The sequence below is a fragment of the Sciurus carolinensis genome, chromosome 9 (genome assembly GCF_902686445.1).
Source record: "Sciurus carolinensis chromosome 9, mSciCar1.2, whole genome shotgun sequence".
NCBI lineage: Eukaryota > Metazoa > Chordata > Mammalia > Rodentia > Sciuridae > Sciurus > Sciurus carolinensis.
The window spans coordinates 18,243,981-18,271,370 of record NC_062221.1 but is presented as its reverse complement, the minus strand read 5'-3'; the positions used below and the strand labels follow the sequence as shown (position 1 = coordinate 18,271,370).

The 27,390-nt window shown below is 34.7% G+C and overlaps 1 protein-coding gene across 4 annotated transcripts in view; it reads left to right on the top strand.

Annotated features, from left to right (window-relative positions):
- Positions 1-27,390, top strand: part of Armc8 (armadillo repeat containing 8) — a 109,232-nt gene that overhangs the window by 44,232 nt on the left and 37,610 nt on the right. For 3 of the 4 annotated variants that reach the window (XM_047564709.1, XM_047564707.1, XM_047564710.1), the window contains 7 exons: positions 2,235-2,327; positions 7,674-7,754; positions 9,589-9,664; positions 9,759-9,849; positions 11,209-11,269; positions 13,479-13,679; positions 21,059-21,154. In XM_047564709.1, coding sequence (XP_047420665.1) covers positions 2,235-2,327; positions 7,674-7,754; positions 9,589-9,664; positions 9,759-9,849; positions 11,209-11,269; positions 13,479-13,679; positions 21,059-21,154 — 699 coding nt within the window. The remainder of the gene's footprint in view (positions 1-2,234; positions 2,328-7,673; positions 7,755-9,588; positions 9,665-9,758; positions 9,850-11,208; positions 11,270-13,478; positions 13,680-21,058; positions 21,155-27,390) is intronic. The other variant, XM_047564708.1, reaches the window with a different exon arrangement.

Sequence of the window (27,390 nt, the reverse complement as noted above, 5' to 3'; positions counted from 1 at the left end):
TAGGCTGTTTACTACAGTAGTTCTCAAATGTGAGCATGTTCCAGAATTAGTTGGAGGATTTGTTAAACAGATTGCTGGACCCCCACCTACACAGTTTTTGAATAGTAAGACTAGGGTAGGGCCTGAGGATTTGCCCTGCCTACAAGTTTCCAGGTAATTCAAATGCTGCTGCTTCTTGGACTGGTCTTTGTAGTAAGTGTCAGAGTGTTTTTCTGGATGTCATATTGTCATGTTTCCAAAGAGATTAAACCAATCATCTGTCTTCTCTACCCTAGAAATTTCTCACCCACCCTAGCCCTAGGGTAAGAGGGGGAGAAAGTAATCCTAATCTGCTAATTTGACTCCTTCCTCACTCTCTAAACTGATTTATGTCCCACTAATGGATCATGGTACAGTTTGGAAAACTCTTGTCTAGGTCAACTTAACTTTTTTACAGAACAGTTAAGACTCAGGTAAGTTAAATTTAGAGGGTGAAATCATCAAAATTATGAAACATCTTAGTTTTATGCCTCAGAGATTTTATACTTCAGAGTCAGATGGGAATCTGTAAGAGGTGTCAGGGGAACCAACAGAGAGCAGTGCTTGAGTGTAGACTCAGCTGCTGTAGCAGAGTAGGTACTGAATAGGACAGTCTAGTTAGAAGAGAGCAGGGTTTCTAGTTTGAAATCCTGTTTATCAATGGGTAACTTTGGGAAGTTATGTAACTGTTCTTTTCCTTGTTTAATCATCTATATACTGCAGATATATGAACACAATTGACAGAAAGGGAGCAGGTGAAAAGAAATAGAATGGGAGCTGTTGAAATGGATGAATGAGAGAGCAGTGAAGGAAAGAATGAAGGCAAAAATAGCTTTAGGAGTCTGATAGTTGTTTTTATCTACTGTTGACTTGCTGTTCTAGCTTAGCTGCTTCTGCTTCCCTGTGTTCTGCCAGTGGAACTACTGTCTCCCCTCACCCTATTTGAAACTCATCTTCTCTCTTACTTTTCTTTCTTTGTATTTAGTACCTAACTTTCTCTGAGGTTTTCAGGTTTTTTGTTGTGTTTTTAAACTACTTTGTTTGTATAACACACAGGTTATAACAAGTAGGGGAAGACATTTCACTTTTAGGGAATCAACAGCCTGCTATTTTTCTACTTACCTTTTATGTATCTTTTTTGGGGTTGGGGGATATCAGGGATTGAACACAGGAGCGCTCTACTACTGAGCCACATCCCCAGCTCTATTTTGTATTTTATTTAGAGATAGGGTCTCACTGAGTTTCTTAGTGCCTCAACGTTGCTGAGGCTGGCTTTGAACTCCTGATCCTCTTGCCTCAGCCTCCAGAGCCACTGGGATTACAGGTTTGTGCCACCATGCCCAGCTTCTTTTATGTATCTTGGCATTCTTTTCTTTGATGCCCTCTGTGTGAAGGTCTTCAAAGTATGGTCTGTTGATCAGCAGTATCAGCCTCTTTGGGGAGCTAGTTAAAATGTAGACTCTTAGATCCCAGTCTAACCCACAAAATCAGAATCTGAACATGAAGAACATTCCCTGGAAATTTGCAGGCACATTTGTACTTGAGAAGCATAGCTTGAGGACGTGTGACAGCTTTGACTAGGAGACTTGAGCTAAGTCCATCTATGTTTAAGGCCAGATTCCCTTTCAAATTGTAATTCCTTTTGTATTAAAAGGAAATACTTGAAGAACCTGCAGGAGGGTTGTTTGATTTTTCTCTTTTCCTATGTCACCATTTAAATGTCAGTGAAGGCAATAGGCAGTGGGTTTTACGTGACAAATTGCTAATCATGTAAATTGTACAGATTGCAAGTGGCTAACTGCAGTCATTATGAGAGATTAGTTACTGATGCTCACCATATATCTTAGAGATCAAAATGGTCAAATTCTTTCTATACTTCCTTATACTGTATATCTTATTAATCACCTCACATTTTGAGTTCAGAAACTATTAGTCTTACTGAAGTGATATTATTTTATTATGAGGACACATGAGAGAGCTGTTGAGAGTTCCTGTCCTTATATTTTGTTTTCAAGGATGGATATTGAAGCCCCTTTTCTTGTCCTTGGCCTCAACTGTTTTGAAGGCCATGATGTTTTTCTTTTGCTGTATTCCTTCAAGAAAATTGATTTACTGCCTTTTAAGATAAGAGGCTTCACTATGTGCCTGCACTCTGTCAAATGTGCGTACGGTGCCTAAGTTCCTTGTTGCTGTGCTCTCATTCCCCTATGCTCCAGGATGCCACAGTGATACCACACCTCATGGCGCTGCTGAGCAGGTCCCGCTACACCCAGGAGTATATCTGTCAGATCTTCTCACACTGCTGTAAAGTAAGAACCAGAATAAATACTTTCTATAATGTAAAATCTTACTTGCCCTTAAGAGATGTGCCTTATTTGTGTGTCCTCTCAAAGATTTTATGTGTATATTTTTCCTTTATTTTTTAACACAAGCAGCAGCATGTAGTGTATACCATTCTACATCTTGCATTTTTCACTTGACATATCTTGAAGGCTATTCCATATCAGTATACGAGGAGTTTCTCTGCTTTTTTTTTTTTAAATAGCTACATAGCATTTTACTGTATAAATGTACAGTAATTGATTTAACTAGTCCTCTGTTGTTAAATATTTAGTTTGTTTCCAGTCTAAAGTACAAAAAAGTTTTCCAACGAGTACCTTGTATAGAAGACATTTTATAAGAAATGGAATTGCATCAAAGAATATGTTCAATTGTAGTTTTACCCATACTGTCCTGCCTGGAGGTTGTCCTATTTTCTATTACCAACAGCATGAGATCATGTCTGTTTCCTTACAACCTCAGTTTCCTATGTTGTTGGAAATGGTTTCTTGTGATCTCATCTAAGAAATGGATGTGATTCTTTGCTCATTGTTGAGTGTGTTCTCTTTCTCTCTCCCCGTTTCTCTCTCTTTTTATAGACATACTCAGGTAGGTATTTATTGCAAGTATCCTGAGGTAAATAAGTACAACTGAGATAATTTAATATAATTAGAAGAGCTTGTACGTTGAAGTCATTAACACCCAGTTTTAAATTCCAGTTCTGATTTGTGATGACTGAGGGACAATGAGCATTAGTTTTCTCGTCATTGATTTTAGTAACTTCAGCTTACAATTTTTGTTTTTCCATGTTAAGTTGAGAACTTTTACCTTTTCACCTGAAAAAAGAAACACTTTATGATTTCTCTTTGGCATTTCTGAATTGCCAGCCTCACTATTCTTGCAAGATAAGAGACGCATAGGGTAAGGTATGAAAGAAGGGGCTCAGAACTTCCATGCCCATCACCCTCCAGGTGCATCACCCTTATGTCCCATATGTAGAAGCTCTAGTTTCTCTGTTTAGGTTCCAAACCCAAATAGCAGAGTGCTATGAAGTAGCTACTTAGTTTGCTTCATAGATTGCATTTTGAGTGTACTTATTTTGGTAGCCATGGTGATGACTTCAGATCTTTCTTAATTTTTAAGTAGTTTCTAATTCTTACCAAATAATTGGTTATCTTCTGAGAATTCTGTTAAGTATTTCAGGATGGCATTAGCTGCCTTCCTATTGTGTAATACAGATACCAAGTGAGGTAAGAAGGGTTAAGAGAAGTGAACATACATTCCAAAATGGAAAGGTCACATTTGATTTCAGAACATCTCCCCCAAATATATGAAAATTAGATCACTTGGTCCTGGAAAAAGTGCCTACATTAAAATCTAATCATTTAAACCCCTTTCCAACCCTAGCTGATTATCACAGCCTCTTTACTCTGTTTAAGGCACAGGAATTAAGATTTTTGCCAAAAATCCTTGAGTTTTTTCTTCTTGATTCTTTTGACAATGTGTAGGTTAGCTCATAGAACCAGGGATATCAAACAATGCCTTTATTTTTTTTGTTCGTTTGTTTTATACCAGGGATTGAACACAGGGTCATTTAACTGAGCTACATCCCCAGCCCCCTTTTTGTGTTTTGTTTTGAGACAGGATCTCCTTAAGTCCTTAGGCCTCACTAAGTTGCTGAGGTTGGTCTCGAACTTGTAATCCTCCTACCTCAGCCTCCTGAGTCGATAGGATTACAGGTGTGTGCACCATCATGCCCAACTACCTTCATCTTTTGAGGTGGGCAAGAAAATGTTCTAAGAAAATGAAGTTTTTTTGCAATTCATTTGCTAAAAAGGAGTTAAAACCAATGAGATACAGAATTTTCCAACAATAAAATGAAGTCTTATAGCCAGCCCTGGCAGTTGAGTAGAAGATGATATTTTAGAACTCAGTGCCTCATAACCATCCTATCAGCATCTATTCCTGAGTGCTCAAGAGAGCATAACATCTACTAGTCATAACCACAGTGATTCCAGAAAATTGGACCTGGAAAAATAACTACATATCAGATTATTTTGTTAAATTATAAGAAGTTTGAATAATACCATACCCAAAGCTAAAACTCAGTTAGCCTTCAGGGCTAGTCATCAGGAATATCTCAACACTTTTGGATTTGCTCATCCAAAATTTCTCAGTGCCGTCTTACCTGAAATCATAGATAAAGGAGTACAATTAAATCACTAGACCTTTTACTAGACAGAAACTTTTGCTGAGAATAATAATTTACAGCCACCCTGATGCCACTGACAGCATTGAAGATGTTATCAGAGAAATTTGCCTCACTAAGCTTTCTTTTAACCTAATAATTACCATTTTCTGCTGTAATTACCAAATTTAAGTGTTCTGAGATATAAATAGACTTCAAAAATCATTATACTGTTTGTAAACCCAGCAATAATAGTAATGGGTTAAATTCCAATATTAACTTTCTCCCTGATATACTAACAAGTCTTTGAAAACAACTGATCTGATGATTTGTGTATTATCATTAATTATAGAAACCTCTTATTTTCACATTCCTTTTTTTTTGTACCTAGATGCAAAATAAACAAACTTTGTAATAGAACATATTCAAAGGAGCCTACTTAGCTACAATTAAATGGGATAAGACATTACTAATTTGCATAGACTGGTATTATATCAATATAGTTTGTGGAGGGAAAACAAAAAGAGAGATTATGAAAGCTTTTATTGTATAAACTAATAATAATTGTATCTTTGAAACTCTTTCCCTGATGTATTAAGGATCAAAAAAGGCTAGGGATAATATTTATTAGAATTATAACTTATAAATTGTTGCCACTTCCTAAGCAGTTACTCAGATTTCTGAGTCCTATCTTTTGGAAGTTAAGACTGCAAGGACTTGTGAATTTCTGTTCAGGTGAATGCTGCCATCTTAACCACCACCTGCAGGCATGTGCAGGTTGATTTGGAGGAAAACAAGAGAGAGACTTGATAAGAACCAAAGAATAGCTTCTCCTCCCCAGTTGGTTCAGCCACTAATTCTTTCCTTGCCATTATTTTTACCCAGTCCTATATACAGCCTCAGAGAGGAGGAAGACCTTTGATGATAGACATTTGTTGCCATATTTGAGGCAAAGTATTTGAGGGCTAAAAAGTAAGGTATCTTAGCAGCAGGGAATAATTATGTAGAGTGAGAATTGCGATCTGCTTGACCTTTTCACTATCATTTGTAAATACAACTCTATCAGTAGGGATATTTCAGAAATGATTCAGATCTTAGAAAAAAGATACATGCACATGGGTATACTTTGAAGTGATGTTGTAATAGTGAAAGACTGAAATTCTAAATGTCCAACTATAGGGTACTAGTTAAATAAAGTATGAGACTTTCATGTGATGAATAAAATGAGAAAACTAGTACATATGGTATGAATGATCTCTGCGATATTTAGTAAAGGAAATGAAACACTTAGAGTAGTATGTATAGTATTTTACCATTTGTATTAAAATGGGAGAAAGAATATACTTGTATGTTTGTAGAATGACTTTAAGTATATAAAATAAGCAACTCAGGAGGCTGAGGCAGGAAGATTATGAGTTCGAAGCCAGCCTTGGGCTAGGGATGTGGCTCAGTGGTCAAGTGCCCCTGAGTTCAATCCTGGAAGTCCCCACGCCCCAAAAAAGAAAATATAAAATAATACACTTAGATCACTACCAAACATAGGAATCAGTTGACTGCAGTGTTGGAAGAACAGTGAGGTACAAGGGTACAAGAGGCCAAGGCAGCACCCTGCCTTCTTAGCCACTCTGATAAGCTCTGCCAGTGTGGAAACTAGGAAGTCAAAATGGATGTGTAGAGACAGACAAAACTTGACCATGCTGACATGTAAGCTGAGGCTAATTTAGGGTCTTAGGAGATGCTTCTTTTACTTGACTCCCCCATAACAGTCACATCACTATTTTTATACTGAATAAGCCAAGGACCCTTTTATTTCAATTGAGAGAATGCTAGTAAAGCATTTAGAGCATTGCCCAGTCCATAGCACCCCTTAAGTAGGACCTGTTACAACCGCAGATCAGGATGCGGTGGGAGAAAAATACATTTAAAGTATATGCCCTGAGAATGGGATTTGCATGTGTAAACTATGAAATACTCAGTAATGATTTAAAATAAGAAATTAAAAGTTAGAAAATGTATAGAAATTAAGAGAGATTGCTGAAGTTTGTTTTTTTTTTTTTTTTTTTAAAGGACCCTTTTAATAGTGTATGAAATGGTTAGGATATTGTTACCTATAAAGTAGAATGTGGTTCTTGTGTTATTTAGAAGTATAAATATTAATCCCACTTCAAATGTTGTACTTTTTGACCCAAGAAAGAGTAAACCAACTACAAGATAGTTCTTAGTTGGCTTAGTATCGGGTTAGAGAAACTGTTTTGAGAACTCTTGTCTGAACCAGTAACTGATTGCTAAACCCAGACAGATTCCCTACTTTTGGTGATATGGTCTTCTCTTCTGAATAAGGCAAAAGTAGGAATAAGGATAAGCTTGCAGTACCAGCCCTGTCTTGACTTTAACTGACTTTTCATTAATTGTTTGGGTGAGGTTGGACATAAAATGATTGAATAAGAGTCATAGCAATATTAAAGCTTTGCATTAACCTTTAGCTTCTGCCCCTTTGAAGATCTTTAGTACATAGTTTAGTAGAAAACAGTGGATGAAGAACACAATACCCCTTTTTCCTATCTCTTCACCTTACTCTAAGAAGTAATCATTTTCAAAAAAGAAATGAGAAACATAGAAACCAAAACATGTTCACTTCTTAACACTTCTATGGAGTGTTGTGTTTATTCTCATTATAGCATCACTGAAATCTCCCTAATGTATTATGGTAGGTGAGGTTCGCTTGCAATTAGTTTTAGAGTTTCCCCTGACTAGTTCCTCAGCCCTAATTTGTAAGAATGACTGTGCTTTTGTCTCCTGTGGGCATAGGGTAAGGGTGTGTACATGAAATGTAGAATTCAGAGTGGCTCTGTGGTGATATGCTATTTAATCATTGTGAAGGGCCTCTGCAAGGATGGCTTCTCTGTCCCTTCCTTATTTCAGGAAGTTAAGAAAGCAGCATTTCTCAAACTGGAGTGAGGTAAGATGTGGCAGCCCCTTGCAGAAATAAAAACTGTCTACCTTTCTTTTTGTGTTTGAGTTTGCAAGCAAAGGGTAACTGAGAAATCTATACTGTCATGAATGTGGTTTTCAACATTTAATAAATGTGATTTTATTGGAATGAATCACTATTCTTCTTAATTTATTATTGTATTCTCTTTTCTTACAGGGTCCAGATCATCAAACAATTTTATTTAACCATGGTGCAGTTCAGAATATTGCTCACCTACTAACCTCACTCTCCTACAAAGTAAGATGTTAAAAACTGTGACCAGATTTTTATCTTGATTTTGGTTAATAGAAATAGACCCACATATTTTTTTGTTTCTTTGATCCTGTGATCAGGAGGAGTATTTTGTCAGTAAAATGTTATAGGGCATAATGATACCTCTAGAATGTTCTTTCATTGTAGGGAGAAAAATTTTGCCCTTGGATCTCAATGTTTCCAGGCTGTGGTTGTGCCATGAGTCACTGTTGATTTTTGCCTGTTCAGTAGTATTTCAAGTCTTTCCTGGGCAGCTTCTATGCTAAAGCTGCTGCTTAAGGTGCTGCTTCAAAATGTGTAAAAACAAAGGCTGACTAGCTCAGGAAAAGCTTAAGAATTCACGATTGAAACCCTCAGTGACTCAAACTTATAGCCTTTACTCACATATATATCAGCATGTACAATGTGTTTTGTTTTATATTTTAGAAAATCAAGAACTTTCAGACATTAATTAAATTTTCCTTATCATCTTTTATATACAGCTAAGCAGCCACACAGTATATTATCAGTCAGTGAGTTAAAACTTAGGCCATTTGTTGTTGTCCAGTTAGCAAACCGTGGCAAATATTGTGATATTGTTGGTGTTGTATCACATTAGAGCTAGGTACGGCAGAAGAGGGAAGCAGTCCTTTTGTCTTGTGTCTACCTGTGACCCTAGTCTGCTTTTTTGGTTCTTAGCTTTATTTCAGGTAGGGCCTGCTAATGGGTCTGTTTTCCCTACCCTAAACATCCAAGTTTGGTCTTGGTGAAGAACTCAGAAGGATAGGAATGGGGAATGGAGCCAACCTGAAACCGGCCAAGGCATGAGAAACTGCTGTGCCATGTGGAAGCTGAATCCCATTAGCACTTGCACATCAATAAACTGTTGTTGGGGCCACTAGTTATTGTCTCTTTACTTTGTTATCCTCTAGTTTCATTAATTCCCCAGCTCTTCCTCCATTTCTTGTGTTTTCAGCATTAGATTTGCCTATTATATCAAATTTTAGAAGGTTGTAGAAGGGCAAAGTGGTAGCATTACTCTTTTGCTAAAGTTTGCTCCATTGTCAAGAATGTCATGAACATCTTCTAGGTTCCACCTGTTGGGGACGTGCTAGCCTTGCCCATGAAGGACACTCCTTCACACTCCACCTGTGTGTCATGTGGGTGCCTTCAACCTCATAAGAAGGTCATGTGTAGACTCAGGCTCAGAAGTAAGATGACATCTCCTGGTGAAAACTAAACGGAAACAGTGAAAAGGAACAGCTGTCATAGGAACTCTTTCAAATTGTAAAACAACAGATTGAGCTCTTGCTATCCTCTGCTTTTGAGGAAGAATAGCACAATTCTTAGGTATTTTAAAGTGGAATTAGTCCTTCTCAAACTTTTATTATAACACTCTTTCTCTCCTTCTGTTCTCTTGCCCCCATATGCATCCTATACACATTTACAAGAGGACTCTTCCTTTTTTGCCTTCCCTTCAGTTCTCTGGTTTGTAGTCAGAGAAGAAATGTCCCACGTGTTAATTACATTCCCCTTGTCTTAACCAGCAGTATATTTTGTACAGTATTCTTTTAGATTTGATTAGGAATCTGTCTTGTTCACTTTTGATTGCTGCTGCTTCTTCACTATTTTTCTATTACTTCAAAGTTAATTTTAACTTTTTATAACAAAGTTAAACTTCTATTGTACTCTTCAGATAGGTATTGCTGTTATTCTCTTGAAGCCGTCTTTTAGTATTTTAAGCAGAATTGAATGGTTATTTCTTCATAGATTCTGAGACATTCAAATAATATTTGCAAAATTAAAATAAATGCATTTTCTTGTCTGTTTAATTTTATAGGTTCGAATGCAAGCACTGAAATGCTTCTCAGTTTTAGCTTTTGAAAACCCCCAGGTATCGATGACCCTGGTAAATGGTAGGCTGGAACTTTCAGTGGCACCTACATGATTTAATTTATCATTTTGTAGTTTTAAAGAATTTCCTTAACAATTTTTTTTTTTTATTTCTAGTTTTGGTTGATGGAGAATTGTTACCACAGATATTTGTGAAGATGTTACAGAGAGATAAGCCTATTGAGATGCAGCTCACATCAGCAAAATGGTAAAGGTCAAAACAATGTGGGAAGGAAGATAGCACATTTATCTCTCCATATCTTAGAGAATTTTTGAATGACCTAATTTGCTCACTTCCATCCCCCATCTTGTTTTGGGATCTTGAAATTAGATAGTCACTGGGCTACCTCACATTTTCTTAAATGGATGTAAGTTTTTCTACTTGGTTTATCACCAGTAGTGTACAGAACAGGAACTCTTGTGTCTAAGACTATACAGAATTACTTTGTTATTCCTAAACTTAACATTCCTTGTATGCCAGCTGAAATAATACAGAATTATGTCAAAATTAATCAACACATATTACAATAAGTATGAAGCTAGAAAAATAGAAATATGGAGGGAGAAGTTGAATACTAGTACATTAACTGATATGTCGAGCACCTGCTGTGCAGGGTTTACCTCAAACAATTACTCGTGCATCATGAATTGTGTTTATTTATATTGTGCTTTTGTTTGCTTGCTTTTTATCTTAACTGCAAAACTGAGCATTTGCCTCTTTGTTAATAAGGTATTATTCTCCTATAAATAGTTTTTAAAAAATGATATGGTAACAAACCTCATGGTAATAACAGCTACAGGGATTTTAGACTTCCACAGTGGAAAAGAATTTACTCATTTGTTTATAGCTTTTTGTAAAAGCCAAACATGGAATGTTTTCAGTTCCCCCCACCCACCAGCTTACTAAAGGAATCTAACTCAAGAAGGAAATTCATTAATATAAATTTCTAAAATAATTTTCAGTACCTACCTAGGGAATACAAATTAATTTTTATTTTTTATTCAAAACCAGATATAATTATGAAGGTACATTGTTTTTCAGTAGAACCATTTGTGAATCCTGAACTATTGCTCGTAACCTCTAAAACCTCTAAATAGTTCACTTCTGATGAATAGCAGTATTACAATTTAAATGCCTCTTCTGTGATATTTCTACCACTTTGGGAGTTGGAATATCCCAACTTAACTTTATCTAAACTAAGATACTTTGTTAATCTTATATTTTATTAACATTTTTCAAGTGTAAAAAGTATGGAGAAAATCATAAGGAACCCACATATGCCCAGCTATCTTCAAAATGTATCCACCCATTAGACTGTTTATTTTAAAAACAATTTTGTAGTGTTTTTATTTTTCTAACTATCTGGCTGACTGTATATGTATCTGTTAGTTTTCTTTTATTACTAAATTGAACTAAAGATAAAAGAATGTCAGTCTTCTCTCTCAAAATAAATGAAAGTATTTGTTTACTTGTGTTTTTTGCTCATAAAATCTTAAAGGCAAATAATTTTTTTCTTTTAAGCTTTTAAATCAAGCAAAAACCTCACTTTTGGTCATTTTATTCCAGTTTAACTTATATGTGTAGAGCTGGAGCAATTCGGACAGATGACAACTGTATTATATTAAAGGTAAGCTAATTCTTTCTAAAACTATTTGAATATTATGTAGTTCTATAAGTATTAATATGAATATTGGCATTTGTTTCTTTTTACACATTTATCATTGTGGTATGTATATATAGCATAAAATAATATTAAAATGCCATGTTTTCTGTGGGAAGCCATGTAACTTTTAAAAATTGGTTTAGAGAAATTTTGAACATCAAAGTGAAATAATTCTTTCCTTCACACAACTTTTTTTATCTTATGGTAATTAAGAGCATGTGGAAATTTTAAAAAAGAGGTAAAATTCAGGTGAAATAGGGAATGTAGTTTAATCCTTGGGTTTCATTAAATTTGCAGTATAGTTTTATAGACAGGCAGTTTGCCATTCCTATAAATACAGACTTTCTGTCACTCTAGTAGCCAGTAACCAATGGCATCATGAGAGAATAAATAAGTAGCACATGAAAACAATCATTGTTGTTTGTTTGTTTTGCTACTGGAGATTGAACATAGATATACTTTACCATTGAGTCACTTCTGCAGTCTTTTTTTTTATTATTATTTTATTTTGAAACAAGGTCTCACTAAGTTGCTTAGGGCCTTGCTGAGTTGCTGAGGCTGAACTTGAATTGCGATCCTCCTATCTCAGCCTGTCCAGTTGCTGGGATTATAGGTATGTGCCACCGTGCCTGACTGTGGTTATTTTCAACAATGTATGTCAAATACAACCTGAACTTAGGAAAACCTGGATAAGAGATCAACCCTGAAAGTCCTAATTAAGACCTGTATTCTGGTTTTAGCACCCCCACCACTGACTGGCTTGATGTCCCTTATACTTTTGTTGCCTCAAATTCTCAATCATAAAAATGGAGGTGATAATTCCTGCTCATTTGTCTCAAAGTATTGTGAGGATAACAATATATTAAATACAGTAAATGTCTTATTTGCCATAAAGTACAAAACTGGGCATAAACAGATTAATCATAGTGTCATTTTGAAAATGGCATGTCTTATTATCATTATCCAAAAGGTGAACCCAAGGATAAAGGAGCTTTAAGAAGGCTAATGTCTTCTGAGAAAGAGAGACAGCTAATTTTATGAGTGCTGAGACTTTCCGGACAAGTGACTTTTTTTTTTTTTTTTTTTTTTTTTTTTTTTACTTCTCTTACCCTTATTTTCTTTCTCATTGGTAAAATAGTTTTAGTAGCATTACCTTTATGTAGTAATTGGAAACATTAAATAGGATAAACTATGATTTTTGTTACAGATAAATAGTAACTAGTAATGTTGGGAAGAGAAGAATGGGACCTTCTCCTCAGAAGCCTAGGTTTGAGTTGTAAAGCCAGAAGCAGGCAAATAGGAAATCAATAGTGAACAGTAAAGCGCTAAATTCTGTGGTGAAAATGTGATAGGACTGTAGAAAATAGTGAAGCACAGTTGACTGTAGTCATCGAGGAAGACTTCTATCATTAGGACATTTCCATTTCTATTTCCACATTATCCTTCAAACTGGATGCATCCGCCTTAGGAATACTAAGCACAGAACATTTCTGTTGAGAACCTAATGTAGATAAATTACTAAGACCAGTGTCAAGGTTTTGAAGGACCTCAGGAGTATACTTGAACTAGTTGATACCACAGTTATTCCAGCAAGTTCTTGGGGAAACCTAATGATTGTGATTGATGCTTTTCACTCACTTTTTAGGAGAACTGGTGGAAACTGAGAAAGTTAAGATCACTGAATTTTTAAAGCTGTATTTTGTTTTTGCAGCTATAGATATTAATCCTCAAAGCAAAACTAAAAGCCATTCCAGCCATGTTACTCACTAAGGAAAGGATTGTAAACTTTTTCTAAGGCAAAAGTCATTCCTGATTAAACTGCTGCATTTCTTTTTAGTAAATAAATACATACATGAGACAGAACCCTCAGACAAGATTTGTTAGCGGTTCTTAAATATTTTTATAATAAAGTTTCAATCTTGTCATAAAAGCAAATTAGAACTTCTAATAAGATGCATTGTATTAGAGTTTAGTGTGCCAGCACAAATGATTAATCTGTACTCAATTTTGTTTGTTTTTGCATTTTGAAAAATCTTTTATTTTCTGAAAGTCAGTGGAAGAAGTACTTGAGCACAAATATGACTTCCAGTGAAAACCTTTGAATTAATTCCTACCTGCTCTTCATCAAGCTTGCCTTTACCAGAAAGCAAATAATAATGTCCCTACCTTTCAGACGTTGCCTTGTTTGGTTCGAATGTGCAGTAAGGAAAGATTACTAGAGGAGAGAGTTGAAGGAGCTGAAACACTCGCCTATCTGATTGAGCCAGATGTTGAGCTGCAGAGAATCGCTAGCATAACCGATCACCTCATTGCCATGCTTGCTGACTACTTCAAGTATCCCAGCTCAGTGAGTGCCATCACTGATATTAAAAGGGTATGTTCTCTTTTCTTTTTTTTAGCAGCCCGGGAGTTTGAGTTTTTTTTTTTTTAATTGCTTACAACTTTCAACCAGTTGGTAATTAGAGCTCAAAGCCCTTTTAAAATAAAATAATCTTTTATCTTGGGTAACATAGGTGATATTGCTTTGTGTGTTTTTAATCCAGTGTATTTCATGTTTATTGTCAGGAAAGTTTTACTAAGCATATATGCAGGAAATAAGAAAATTGCATCCCAGGCCCCAACTAAACCCCCTAAATAGTGAGTTTCTAAGCTAGGTATTGACATCATATCAACATCATTTAATTATATTCAAGGTCATGCAGTCATCTCTGTTACTATATTCTTGTTCTTTAGGTTAAGTGTGATCTTTGTACAAGTAACTGAGTGTCCTCATTTTAGTCTTCCCTCAGTCTTTGTTTTTTGATACCTTTTACCATCTTCTTTTTCCACGTTTCAGTTTTATACTGTACTTTCAACTGACTACAGAGAGCTAAAGATTATTTAACCTCTGGTTTGGGACCATCAAGGACCAAATTGGGCTTTTTCTGAAAATTCAATTTCCTTAGCATTGGTAGATATTCCTTTGACTTGTTGCTTTTCAGCCTGTTTGCCTTGTCTATTTCTTTTAGCATAAGAGATTCTATTAGAGGAAGTTCATTATAGGAAGTCATGGTAGAGAGACCATAATTAGTAGCTGGTGCCATTGCATGAATGTGACCATGGTCCCAATTTTAACTTTTCCTTAAACCTGAGTTTAAAAAAAAAAAAAAAAAAAAAAAAAAAAAAACCCTACCCAGACCGTAGGTCACTTGGCATCAAAGGTGTACCTTTTCTCTTAGGAAGGGCCTAGAGTACCTTCAATGATAATTGCATTAGTAATGTGCACTGCCCTCTGTCTTTAACATCCTGTGGATGTTCTTCCTTCAGTTATAGTATCTTCCTAGGAGAGGCGATGGGATACATTGAACCAGTGCCTCCTTTGTTACTCTTTGACCATTTGTTCACACCAACATAGTATCTCACCAGCACAGAGATACATAAGCAAGACTTAATCATGGCCTGATAAGCACCCTGAATTGAATGATTGCCCCAGCTAGGCAAAGAGAATGCCCTACTGGGCTTGGGAGTGAGGAAATATAATTTTAAGAACTTCTAGCATAAACTGTACAACTCATCCAACTATTATGTAGAGAATTATCCCTGCTATTAGAGTTTTTTCCATTTCATTTCCATCACAGTAGAATTGAAATGGTAATCTTTTAAATGACTCCCTAATGCCAAACTTAAATAATAGATTGTTTAATCATCTTGAATTTTGGTGGTGGATTATGCAGTGGTTTCTGGCTATAGAAGTACCCATGAGAGAAATTACCACATGTTAATAAATGTTTGTGATTTTCTTGGCATTGGGGTCCAAGTCAGTATTAGAATGTGTAGATTATGGCTAGAATGTAGTTAGGACTTTAAGGGCAGATACTTTGCATACTTTGGAACAAAAAATAAGTATTGTATATTGCAGAGCTCCTCTCATAATCTGTCTGTGCCTGCTGTGGATCAAAACATTTTTGACTCAACTCAGACCTTCAAAGCCAGGAAGTCATGGAACAACATATTTTTCAAGCTCTAAAAGAAAATGGATGCCATCCAAGAATTTTATATCCAGCAAGATTAAGTTTCAGATTTGAAGAAGAAATAAAAACCTTCCATGATAAATAAAATTTAAAAGAATTCAAAACCAGAAAGCCTGCACTACAGAATATTCCCAACAAAATATTCCATGAGGATGAAGTGGAAAAAAAAAGAAAAAATGAAAACCAGCAAAAGGGAGGAACTACACTGAAGGAATAGTCAATCAAAGGAGAAACTAAATCAAATTAAAACCAGAAATAAATCAAAATGACAGGGAATACAAATCATATCTCAATAATAACCTTGAATGTTAATGGCCTAAACTCATCAATCAAAAGACATAGACTGGCAGATTGGATTACAAAGCAAGCCCCAACAATATGCTGTCTCCAAGAGGCTCACCTCATATGCAAAGATATCCATGGACTGAAGGTGAAAGGATGGGAAAAAAACATATCACTCTTATGGATTATGTAAACAAGCAAGGGTTTCCATCCTCATTTCAGATAAAGTGAACTTCAAGCCAAAGTTAATCAAAAGGAGCAAAGAAGGACATTTCATTCTACCTAAGTGAATTAATACATATTATGTCAGCAAGACATAACAATTGCAAATATTTATGCCCCAAACAATGGAGCATCTATGTATATCAAACAACCCCTTCTCAATTTCAAGAATCAAATAGACAACAACACAATAATACTGGGTGACTTTAACACACTTCTCTCACTACTTGACCGATCTTTTACACAAGAACTAAAGAAATTATAGAACTAAATAATCAATAATTTAGACATAACAGACATATATAGAATATTTCATCCATCCACAAGCAAATAAACTTTCTTCTCAGCAACACATGGATCCTTCTCTAAAATAGACCATATCTTATGTCACAAAGTAAATCTTAGTATACAAAAAAAAGATAATAATCTGCATTCTGTCAGATCATAATGGAATTAAAATTAGAAATCAATGATAAAATTAAAATTAGAAGCCACTCTAACACTGGAGACTAAATAATACACTATTTAATGATGAATGAATAGTAGAAAAAATCAAGGATGAAATAAAAAAATACTTAGAGATAAAATGAGAATATTGATACAACATATCAAAATCTCTGGGCCACTATGAAGGCAGTACTAAGAGGAAAGTTCACTGCATTGAGCTCATTTATTTTTAAATTTTTTTATTTTTACAGACTGCATTTTGATTCATTGTACACAAATGGGGTACAACTTTTCGTTTCTATGGTAAGTTCATTTATTAAAAGAATAAAAAAGTCAACAAATAAATGATTTAACATTACATCTCAAAGCCCTAGAAAAAGAAGAACAAATCAACACCAACAACAGTAAAGACAGAAAATAATTAAAATCAGCCAAAATCAGTGGAATTGAAACAAAAGAAACAATTGAAAAATTGACAAAAAAGAAGTTCATTCTTTGAAAAAAATAAAAATAGATAAACCCCTAGCCATGCTAATGAGGAGAGAGAAAACTCAAATTATTAAAATACATGATGAAAAAGAAAATATCACAACAGACACAACTGAAATACAGAAGATAATTAGAAACTATTTTGAAAATTTATACTACAATAAAATAGAAAATATAGAAGACATTGACAAATTCCTAGAGACAGAACCTACCTAAACTGAATCAGAAGGTCATACACAATTTAAACACAATTTAAACAATTTCAAGTAATGAAATAGAAAATGCCATCAAATGCCTACCAATCGAGAAAAACCCAGGACAAGTGGATTCTCAGCTGAATCCACAAGACTTTCAAAGAAGAATTAACACCAGTACTCCTCAATGTATTCCATGAAATAGAAAAGGAGGGAACCCTTCTTTTCTAAACTCATTCTATGAGGCTAATATCACCTGATAACCAAAACCAAAGACACATCAAGGAAAGAAAAGTTTAGACCAATATCCCTGATGAACATAGATGAAAAAATTCTCAATAAAATTCTGGCAAAGCACATACAAAACCATATTTTAAAAATAATGCACTTCAATTAAGTGGGGTTCTTCCCAGAAATGCAGGGTTGGTTCGACATTTGGAAATAAATGCAATTCATCATATCAGTAAACTTAAAAACAAGAATCATATGATCATCTCAATAGATGCAGAAAAACCATTTGACAAAATACAGCACCCCTTCCTGTTCAAAACACTAGAAAAACTAGGGCTAATAGGAACATACCTCAACATCATAAATCTGTGGGAAACCCAAGACCAGCATAATTCTAAGTAGAGACATTCTAAAAAGAGGCTTGCTTAGAGCATTCCTTCTAAGAACTGGAATAGACAGGATGCCCTTTTCACCACTTTTATTCAACATCATCCTTGAAACTCTAGCCAGAGCAATTAGAAGAAAGAAATTAAAGGTGTACAAATAAAGAAGAACACAGACTATCACTATTTGCCAATGACATGATTCTGTATTTAGAAGAGCCAAAAAATTCCACCAGAAAACTTCTAGAACTAATAAATGAATTCAGCAAAGTAGCAGGATATAAATCAACACCCATAAATCAAACACATTTCTATTCATCAGCAATGAATCCACTGAAAGAGAAATTAGGAAAACTACCTTATTCATAATAGCCTCAAAAACAAACAAACAAACAAATTGGGAATCAGTCTAACAAAATCTACAGTGAAAACTACCAGAATACTAAAGAAAGAAATTGAAGAACACCTTAGAAGATGGAATGACCTCCTATGCTCCTGGATAGGCAGAATTGTCAAAATGGCCATACTACCAAAAGCGTTATACGGATTTAATGCAATTCCTATTAAAATCCCAATGACATTCTTCATAGAAATGGAAAAAGCAGTCATGAAATTCTTTTGGAAAAATAAGAGACTCAGAATAGCCAAAGCAATCCTTAGGAAGAAAAGTGAAGCAGGAGGCATAATACCAGACTTTAAACTATACTATAGAGCTATAGTAATAAAAATAGCATGGTGTTGGCACCAGACAGACACATAGACCAATGGTACAGAATAGAAGACAGAGACAAACCCACATAAGTACAGTTATCTCAATACTAGACAAAGGTGCCAAAAACATTCACTGGAGAAAAGATAGCCTTTTCAACAAATGGTGCTGGGAAAAATGGAAAGGCACATGTAACAAAATGAAATTAAACTTCTCTCTCTCACCCTGCATGAAACTCAACTCAAAGTGGATCAGAGACAGGCATTAAAACAGAGACCCTGCGCCTAACAGTAGAAAAAGTAGGCCCATATCTTTACCATATCAGCATAGGATCTGACATCTTTAGAAGACTCCTAAAGTGTAAGAAGGGAAATCAAGAATCAATAAATGGGATGCATTCAGACTAAAAAACTTCTCAGCCAAAAAAACAATCAATAATATGAAGAGAGAGCCTACAGATTGGGAGAAAATCTTTACCATATGCATCTCAAATAAAGCATTGATCTCTAGGGTATATAGAGAGCTCAGAAAACTTAACACCAAAAAGACAAATAACTCAATCAGTAAATGGGCTAAGGAACTGAACAGACACTTCGCAGAAGAAGAAATACAATCAATCAACAAATATATGAAAAAAATGTTCAACATCTCTAGCAATGAGAGAAATGCAAATCAAAACTAAGGTTTCATCTCACTTGAGTCAGAATGGCAATCATCAAGAATACAGGCAACAATAAATGTCAGTGAGGATGTGGAGGAAAAGGCACACTCATACATTGCTGGTGGGACTGCAAATTGGTGCAATCACTCTAGAAAGCAGTATGGAGATTCCTCGGAAAACTTGGAATTGGACCACCATTTGACCCAGCTATCCCACTCCTTGTTTTTTACCCAAAGGACTTAAAATCAGCACACTACAGTGTCGCAACCACATCTGTGTTTATAGCAGCTCAACTCACAGTAGCTAAACTATGGAACCAACATAGGTGTCCTTCAACAGATAAATGGATAAAGAAAATATAGTCGATGGAATATTACTCAGCAGTAATGAAAAATGAAATTATGGCATTTGCCAGTAAATGGGTGAATTTGGAGAATATCATGCTAAGCAAAATAAGCCAGTTCCAAAAAACCAAAAGGCTGAATGTTTTCTCTGATATGCAGATGCTAATTCACAAAAATGGTGGGAGGGCATTAAGGAAGAAAAGTGTTTAGATTAGGTAGAGGGGAGTGAAGGGAGGAGAGGGGACATGCGGGTAGGAAGGGAAATGTAATGAAACAGACATTGTTACCTCATGCACACATATGACTGCATGACCGATGTGATTCTAAAACATGTACAATTAGAAAAATGAGAAATACCCCCTTTATATGTGATATATCAAAGTACATAAATGCATTCTACTGTCACTTATAACTAATTAGAACAAATTTAAAATGCACAAACTTTTAGGAAATTTCATTACCTTGAAATTAAAAAAAATTTTTTTAATATGCACTAAAAAAAAAAAATTGGGGGGACTATTTTTAAGTCCTACCTGCAGAACTGCCCTAAATGAGTTATTATTCTTTACTTTGTATTTAGTGGAGTTATCCTAAATTATATTACTCATCTGGATTTACCCATGTTCATATACCACAGTGACAGTTAACTTAAAACTTGTAGTTGATGAAGCTGTCCCTTTCAGGATTTTGTAGCTATTTATTTATGTAGTGAATTTCAAAAGAGGTTCTCGGAATGTTTTGAACAACATTTTTATCATTGGATAAGAGTTAACTTTTCCAAGAAAGGGTTTTCCTTTGGGAAAAATGGTTTTCGTTTGGATGAGGAACTTAGGGCTTTTAGTTTAAACTATAATATGACTTTTTTAGTTACTGATTCATGGTCATTGGAAGTGTTCTGAGAGCATGTTTTTGTTTTTATGATAGTTTGTTGATAAGTCAATTTTATGGAAGAAATGATAACTTAAGTCATTTAAAGATAGCATTAATTGCTTGATACCAATAAATAATTTTAATTTTCTTAAAGAAAAAAGATATACCCTGAATATCAATCTCAGGTAACTTAAATGGTAGTAGTGATTACTGTGGTATATTGTTTATTAGGCATTTTCACAAAGAGTTCCCTGTTTGTAAAGTTTTTTAAAATGTTAAATTTAGGCTGGCACTATTCTTAATGTTTAGGAAAATCTAAAGACATTGATGAAATAGCATTCAATTTATCAGCTGCAATCTTGGGCTAGAAAGACTGAGGTACGCCCTTTTTTTTTTTTTTTTTTTTTTGAGGAAAACATTTCAAAGAGCTGCTGCAAGCAAGCAAGCAAGCAAGATTCAGAGCCCCTTAAAGTACCATCTGTCAGCACTGAATTTTTAGGGATTAGATATTCACAAAAGCTTTTTATTTATCAGTGTCAAATATTGTGTTTTCATTCTTAGAAGCAGGATGCATTTAAGCCCCATTGATGTAAATTCAGCATGGTCTCAGTCATGTGAATAGAACCCCCAAAAACTAGGGAATTGAATGACAACACTAATGTTAATAGTCATTAACAGATTTAAAAAAAATTTTTTTAAGATGTTAATAGACCTTTATTTTATTCATTTATTTATATGTGGTGCTGAGAATTGAACCCAGTGTCTCACACATGCTAGGCAAGCACTCTGCCACTGAGCCACAACCCCAGCCCCAACGCATTCTTTTTTTTAATCTTCAAACTCTACTCTGTTATTTTTATTAAAATTTTAACTTATGAACTGAATTGGAATGTATCTTTTTTTCCTTCTAGCTTGATCATGACTTAAAACACGCTCATGAACTCCGCCAGGCTGCATTCAAGCTGTATGCCTCTCTTGGAGCAAATGATGAAGACATCCGGAAGAAGGTGAGTCTGGGAGAGGGGCGTCCCCCAGTCCTGACAGCCAGCAGGCAGGGAGTGACATCAACCTGAAAGTCGTGGTGAAGAGCACTAACAGTGACTGTTTGAATATATTAAAGCAGATTGACAAAAGGCAGAATTGAAGAATGAATGGGACCTGGATTTGGGGGTTGTTTGTTTTTAGATCATAGAGTGGCATGGCCATACTGGAATGACAAATAACTGGCCTGCTTTTTTTGTGTCATTAATATGGATTATTATGTTGCACATTTTTGCATGTGTTCTGATAAAAATCAATTCTAGCACTGTGAAGCTTCAAACACCTTGAAAGACCTAACACTAGAATTGTAAATGTTATTTATGGAAATACCTTCCAATGCCATTAATAAGTTCACATCTCTATTGTATATTGTTCTTTGATATGTGGCTTAGTTTTATGTTTTTATTTTTTTATTTTTTTATTTTTTTATTTTTTATTTTTTTTATTTTTTTTGCTACTGTGCAAGTTTAATGTGAATAAAATCTTTGTGGAATGATGATTTTATGTTTAGTGAGTGGTCATCTGAATTTTCCAGCTCCCAAAAAGTGTGTCTCTGGTGTAGCACCTGTATGTTACTAGAGTCTAGTCTAACACTGAATTTACATTATGAGAGTAGTTCTAGGTAAGAGGTAAAGTGTAGTGGTAAGTTCTGACCTGGCTCCCTCCACAACCAAAAGGCTGGAGCTTCCCACTCAAAATTGTATGTAATTTATTAAGTGCCACACAAGACTTTTAAAACCATCAGTGAGCAAAATGACATCTGCCTTGAGGAGCAGTAGTAGAAGGAGCAAGTGGCATTATTTACTGAATTTGACAGTTTACTGACTGTCCACATCTGTGTTGGTATTTTAAGGAGAACTGAGGAGAGAAATCACGAAGTATTGGATTGACATTTACGTGATTCAGAGAAGTATTGCAGGCCTGTAGAAAGAGAAATATGGAACAACCTTAAGTTTATTGAAATAAACTGAAAAACTTTCTTAAGAGAAATTGAAGTAATAGCAATAAGATTAGATGTGTGAGTAGCTTTGATTTAAAATCAGCACAGAAAAGCACAAGAAGTTTCTTGTTTTCCATATAATCTCAGACTAGTTCAGTTAATGAGCTTTTTGATCTCTTTTGAAGTGTTTTTAGTACATACTTATAATTTTTGATACCTCTAGCTTTCACTTGTAAAATGTTACTTCAAGGCACACATACTGGTGATAATATTATTTCCTGTGTCTAAACCTAATTTATGGATGTTGACACTGATGTATTTCGTTCACTATAGGTATGTGGTACATTATAAGGGAAGAGGTCTTGCTGGTAACTCATAGATGAAATTAGAGAAGACATGGACTATATGATTTAAATACATAATGATTTAGGATTGTGATTAGGGTTTGTTGAAAACAGAAGAAGTATTTTACCCATTCTATGACCTCCACAAGACCATGTCTTGGAATGAAAGGGAGATAGATTAAGAGGTAGACAGACAGATGGATCATAATGGGGGAAATAGGATGTGTATTTGTACTTCTTTGTACTTTTTTGTTAATAAACTATTGCTTTGGAATTAATGACTTAATTTGTGATGTCATGTTCTAGAAAAACTTGCAACAACAGTCTAATTAGTAGTCTACTAAAATTTGTATTTATAACATGTATAATTTGCTGGTAAGGCTAACTCCTGATTATTTCTGTAGAAAGACAACAAATAAAGAATAACTTAAAATTATTAATCATAGTTTTGTTGTGTGCTGAAGAAGATACTATGACATTCTTATGTGATTGGGATCATGTAGTGCTTTTAGGAAGATATTTAATTTCTAAGAAATTAAGTGTTTGAATAATTTATATAGTTCATAATATTTACTTTGAAAAGAGAAATTATAACATGGAAAATATAAAGTAATTTTGTGATAAAATCTACTTGAAGCCTGGTCTTAGGAGTAGAAAATCCTTATTTTTGGTATATAAACATGATCAATAACTCTTTTCCTTTTAATGCATTTGTTTCTATTCCTTTTTTTTATGTCAAAATAATTATTTGGATAGATTTTAATTTACTTTCTCCATGAAATATTTATTTCTCTTTTATGCTTATGCCTTATAAACATTGATTGTATTCCCTTTTTATATGTAGATTCTTAAAGTTCTATGTTTATTGTTTTATTTTTCATGTAGTATTTATACTTACAAAGATGGAATTTCAGTTAGCTGAATTATCAAGTGAATAACCATAAAAGAAATGCCAAGGACTATAGACAGACCTTCCCCTGTTCTCACCATCCCTCCCCCCAAAAAAGCAAAAAACAAAAACAAAAAATGAAGTTTTTTGTTTGTATTATCAGAAAAAGATGAAATATTCAGTTGGTCTGCTTTTCAAACTGAAAATGGGAACATAATTCAGTAATTACAATCAACAGTATGTGCCCTGCTATATCCAATTAAGGAAAGGAAGCAGAATAAAGAAAACAAGAGCAAAGAAGTAGAAACAATGAGAAATAAACACTGCATGCAGTAAAGGTGAAGGCCAGTGTCATCCTCTCTTCATAGAATTATGTCTCCCTCTTAGTGCTTCTAAAGACTTCTGAAAGTGTGCTGTTTTCATTTCTTGATACCATCTCTTTTGGCCAGATTTAAGCTGAAGACTGAATATGACTTCGAAGTCAGAGGTTAACCAACCTTTCTTTGGAGCAATGTTGGCATATTCCCATTAAAAGAAGTTAATTGTTCCTGGAGCCTAATAAGCACTCAGTTAATATTTGTTAAATAAATATAGAAATGAGAGTGCAGTAATCATATGCAGAGTGACATTTCCTTTAATGTGCCTGGATCTTTCTGTATCCTGTGCAGAACAAAGTTGGAATCCTAATTCCTAACTTTGTATCCTTTATCACTCTGGTGGTTACAATTGTGTGGCAGCACACATCTCTAATCCCAACTGTTTAGAAAGCTGAGACAGGAAGATTATTACAAGTTTGAGGCCAACTTGGGCAACTTAGTGAGACTCCAAAGTAAAAAATAAGAAGGACTAGGGATATAGCTCTGTGGTAGAGTGCCCCAGTACTAAGATGGGGAGGGGAGAATTGAAACTGATTCTGAGTGGATTATGGTTAGGGAGAGTCAAGGCATAACTAGGAATTGAGAGCTCAGTGGAAGACAGGTCCAGAGCACATTAGTAGTGACTACTGACACCTATGCCATTAGCTCTAATCTCTGCCAAGGGAAATCTAGTTTCTAATGGTAGCTTTTACCAAATATTAATGCTGACTAGGAATCAGAAGTACAATTTATGGGGCAGTGAAAACAAGAGAAGTTAAGATATTAAACAAATAGATCAGGAAATTGTTTCAGATACTAGCATCATTAATAAATGGTTAAGTAATAGACAGCAGTAGCAAACAATCCTGTAATTTTTAAGCCAATTCCTTTATAAAAAGGAATTGTTTTTATGAAGACTATCACTTGTTTGATAATCGATTAAACATCAGATTGGAATTTTTTAAGTATTATCTCTCTTTTAATCACTTAAAATAAAATAGTGATATTTATCAGAAATGTTAACAGAAATTGAAGAAAATTAGCAGTAGGAAAGTGTACATTAAAACTAAAATGCAAGGGAATTAAACTAAGCAGGATGCTGTTTTTATTTTTAATAAACAGATTACAAATGTTAAATGAAGTATTTGTAGACTTTGCTCCTCTAGGATATCTGACCATAGAGATGTTCAGAAGACTGTTCTCTTACATTTGAATACTTATATTCTAGCTGGAGATGCATCTTGAGGACTTAGAGTGTAAGCTCCATGAGGGCAGGGATTTTTTATGTTTTGTTCATCGCTGTGTTCCCAGCATCTACAATACTATGCATAGTTGACAAAAAACATTTGAAGAATGAATAAGTGAATGAAAGGATAGTGAACAAATGAATGCAGAATTGTGTTACTCCATACTCATTATCGAATTATATACAGTCCTCTCTACGTTAGGAACTTTGCTAATCATACTAGCAGTTCTTGTGTATATAAAAAGAAGAAATGTAAAATGGAGGAAATACATATGTGGGCATAGGGTCAAGGGGTTTCACTGTACCTACTGTAGAGACTATGCAGGAATTCCCATTTTTCAAGAGGCAAGTAATTCCAAGGGCAGGTACTCTTCTACTCACTTGGATATAAGTCAAAGAGTACACATTTCATTTCAAAATAATTTTGACCATTTTTTCTTAAATTAAAAATATAGGGTTTTTCCCTCTCTAAATATATGATCTAAAGCAGTTTATAGAATTCACAAGTGTGAATATGCACATTTTCTACGAATGAAAATGTGATTTGGTTTATAGAAATGAACCTGACTTTTTAGGAACAGACTTACCCTGTAAAATGATATTATATATAAAATATTATCTTCCCACTTATAGGTCATTAATTTAAGTCAATTCTACATAGATTGAACTTCCTCCATTGTACAGGTTGTCCACTGAGTAAGGGAACTACCCAGAGAGGGGAGGTAAACAACAATTAGACAGCCCTAAAACTCAGCATGTATAATAGAACCTCAGTACCAGAGAAAAACAAGAAATGACTAGTGAGAATTTGCTAAGAGCTCAAAGAATTATTTGGAACCAATTAAAATGAAGATTGATATCTGGAGCTATCCTTGAATAAATTTGGAATTTAATAGTTTTAATAGTCTTTTTTAATGCTTTCTAAATGCTTTTTAGTTTACATTTTTCAAGAACTAAAAATATGAACTCTTTTTGCTCCTTGTGCAGAGAAAAGTTATCCAATCACAGTAGTTTTATATGACATGAAGAAAGTAACTGACATTGGATGTTTTCTCCTCTTCCCTCCCTTCCCCTTTCCTTCCTTGCTCTTCTCTTTTCTCTTTTTTTTGAGTCAGGGTCTCTGTATGTTACCCTGCCAGTCTCCTACTCGTGTTCAAGAGATCCTCTTGTCTGAACTTTCTAAGTAACTGGGCTATAAGCACTGCCACTGCACCTGACTTATATGTTCTTTTTTTTATTGAACATTTAAAAAAAAAAAAGTATAGGAGGAGTAATATTCCATTGTGTATATATACCACATTCATCTGTTGAAGAACACCTAGATTGGTTCCATAGTTTAGCTATTGTGAGTTGCGCTGCTATAAACATTGATGTGACTGTGTCACTGTAAGATGCTGATTTTAAGTTCTTTGGGTATAAACCAAGGAGTAGGATAGCTGGGTCCATTCCAAGTTTTCTGAGGAATCCCCATACTGCTTTCTAGAGTGGTTGCACCAATTTGCAGTCCCACAAGCAATGTATGAGTGTGGCTTTTTTCCCACATCCTCACCAACAATTATTGTTGCCTCTTTTCTTGATGATTGCCATTCTGACTACAGTGAGATGGACCTGGAGAATATCATGCTAAGAGAAATAAGCTAATCCTAAAAAAACCAAAGACCTAATGTTTTCTTTCTTGTATGGATACTAATTCACAATGGGGATTGGGAGGCTAGGGAAGAATAGAGTTAGTTTGGATTAGGCAGAGGGGAGTAAAGGGAAGGGAGTGGATATGGGGGTAGGAAGGTCAGTAGAATGAATCTACAATAATACCTTATGTGCATAAATGACTACATGACTGGTGTGAGTCTACATCATATACAACCAGAAGAATGAGAAGTCATACTCCATTTATGTATGATGTGTCAAAGTGCACTCTACTGCCATGTATAACTAATTAGAACAAATAAAAAAAGAAAAATAAGTATAGGTAGAGAAAAATAAGAAAAGGAAAACAAAAAAAGAGGAGGATTTTCTTTACAGTTATAACCGTAAAGTAAGTCATTGTGAAGATTAGACATATTTATAATATTTAGCATGATATCTGCCACATAACAAGTATTTAATTAGTGGAAGAATTTATTAGAATATCTTAAATGACTGTTGGAAGAATCAAAATACTGTATTTTTAGTATATTAGGAGAAAAAGAGAACAACATTGGAGGTGTAAATAAGAAAGGTTTATAATGAAGAAAGTGATTTTATGCTATAAATTCACAAAATTGTTAATTCATTCCAGTAAAAGAATATTTATATTCAGAAACATACTTTCTTTAGAATATCTCTTATTAGGGCTGGGGAGATAGCTCAGTCAGTAGAGTGCTTGCCTTGTAAGCACAAGACCCTGGGTTTGATCCCCAGCACCCAAAAGAAAAAAAAAAAAAAAGA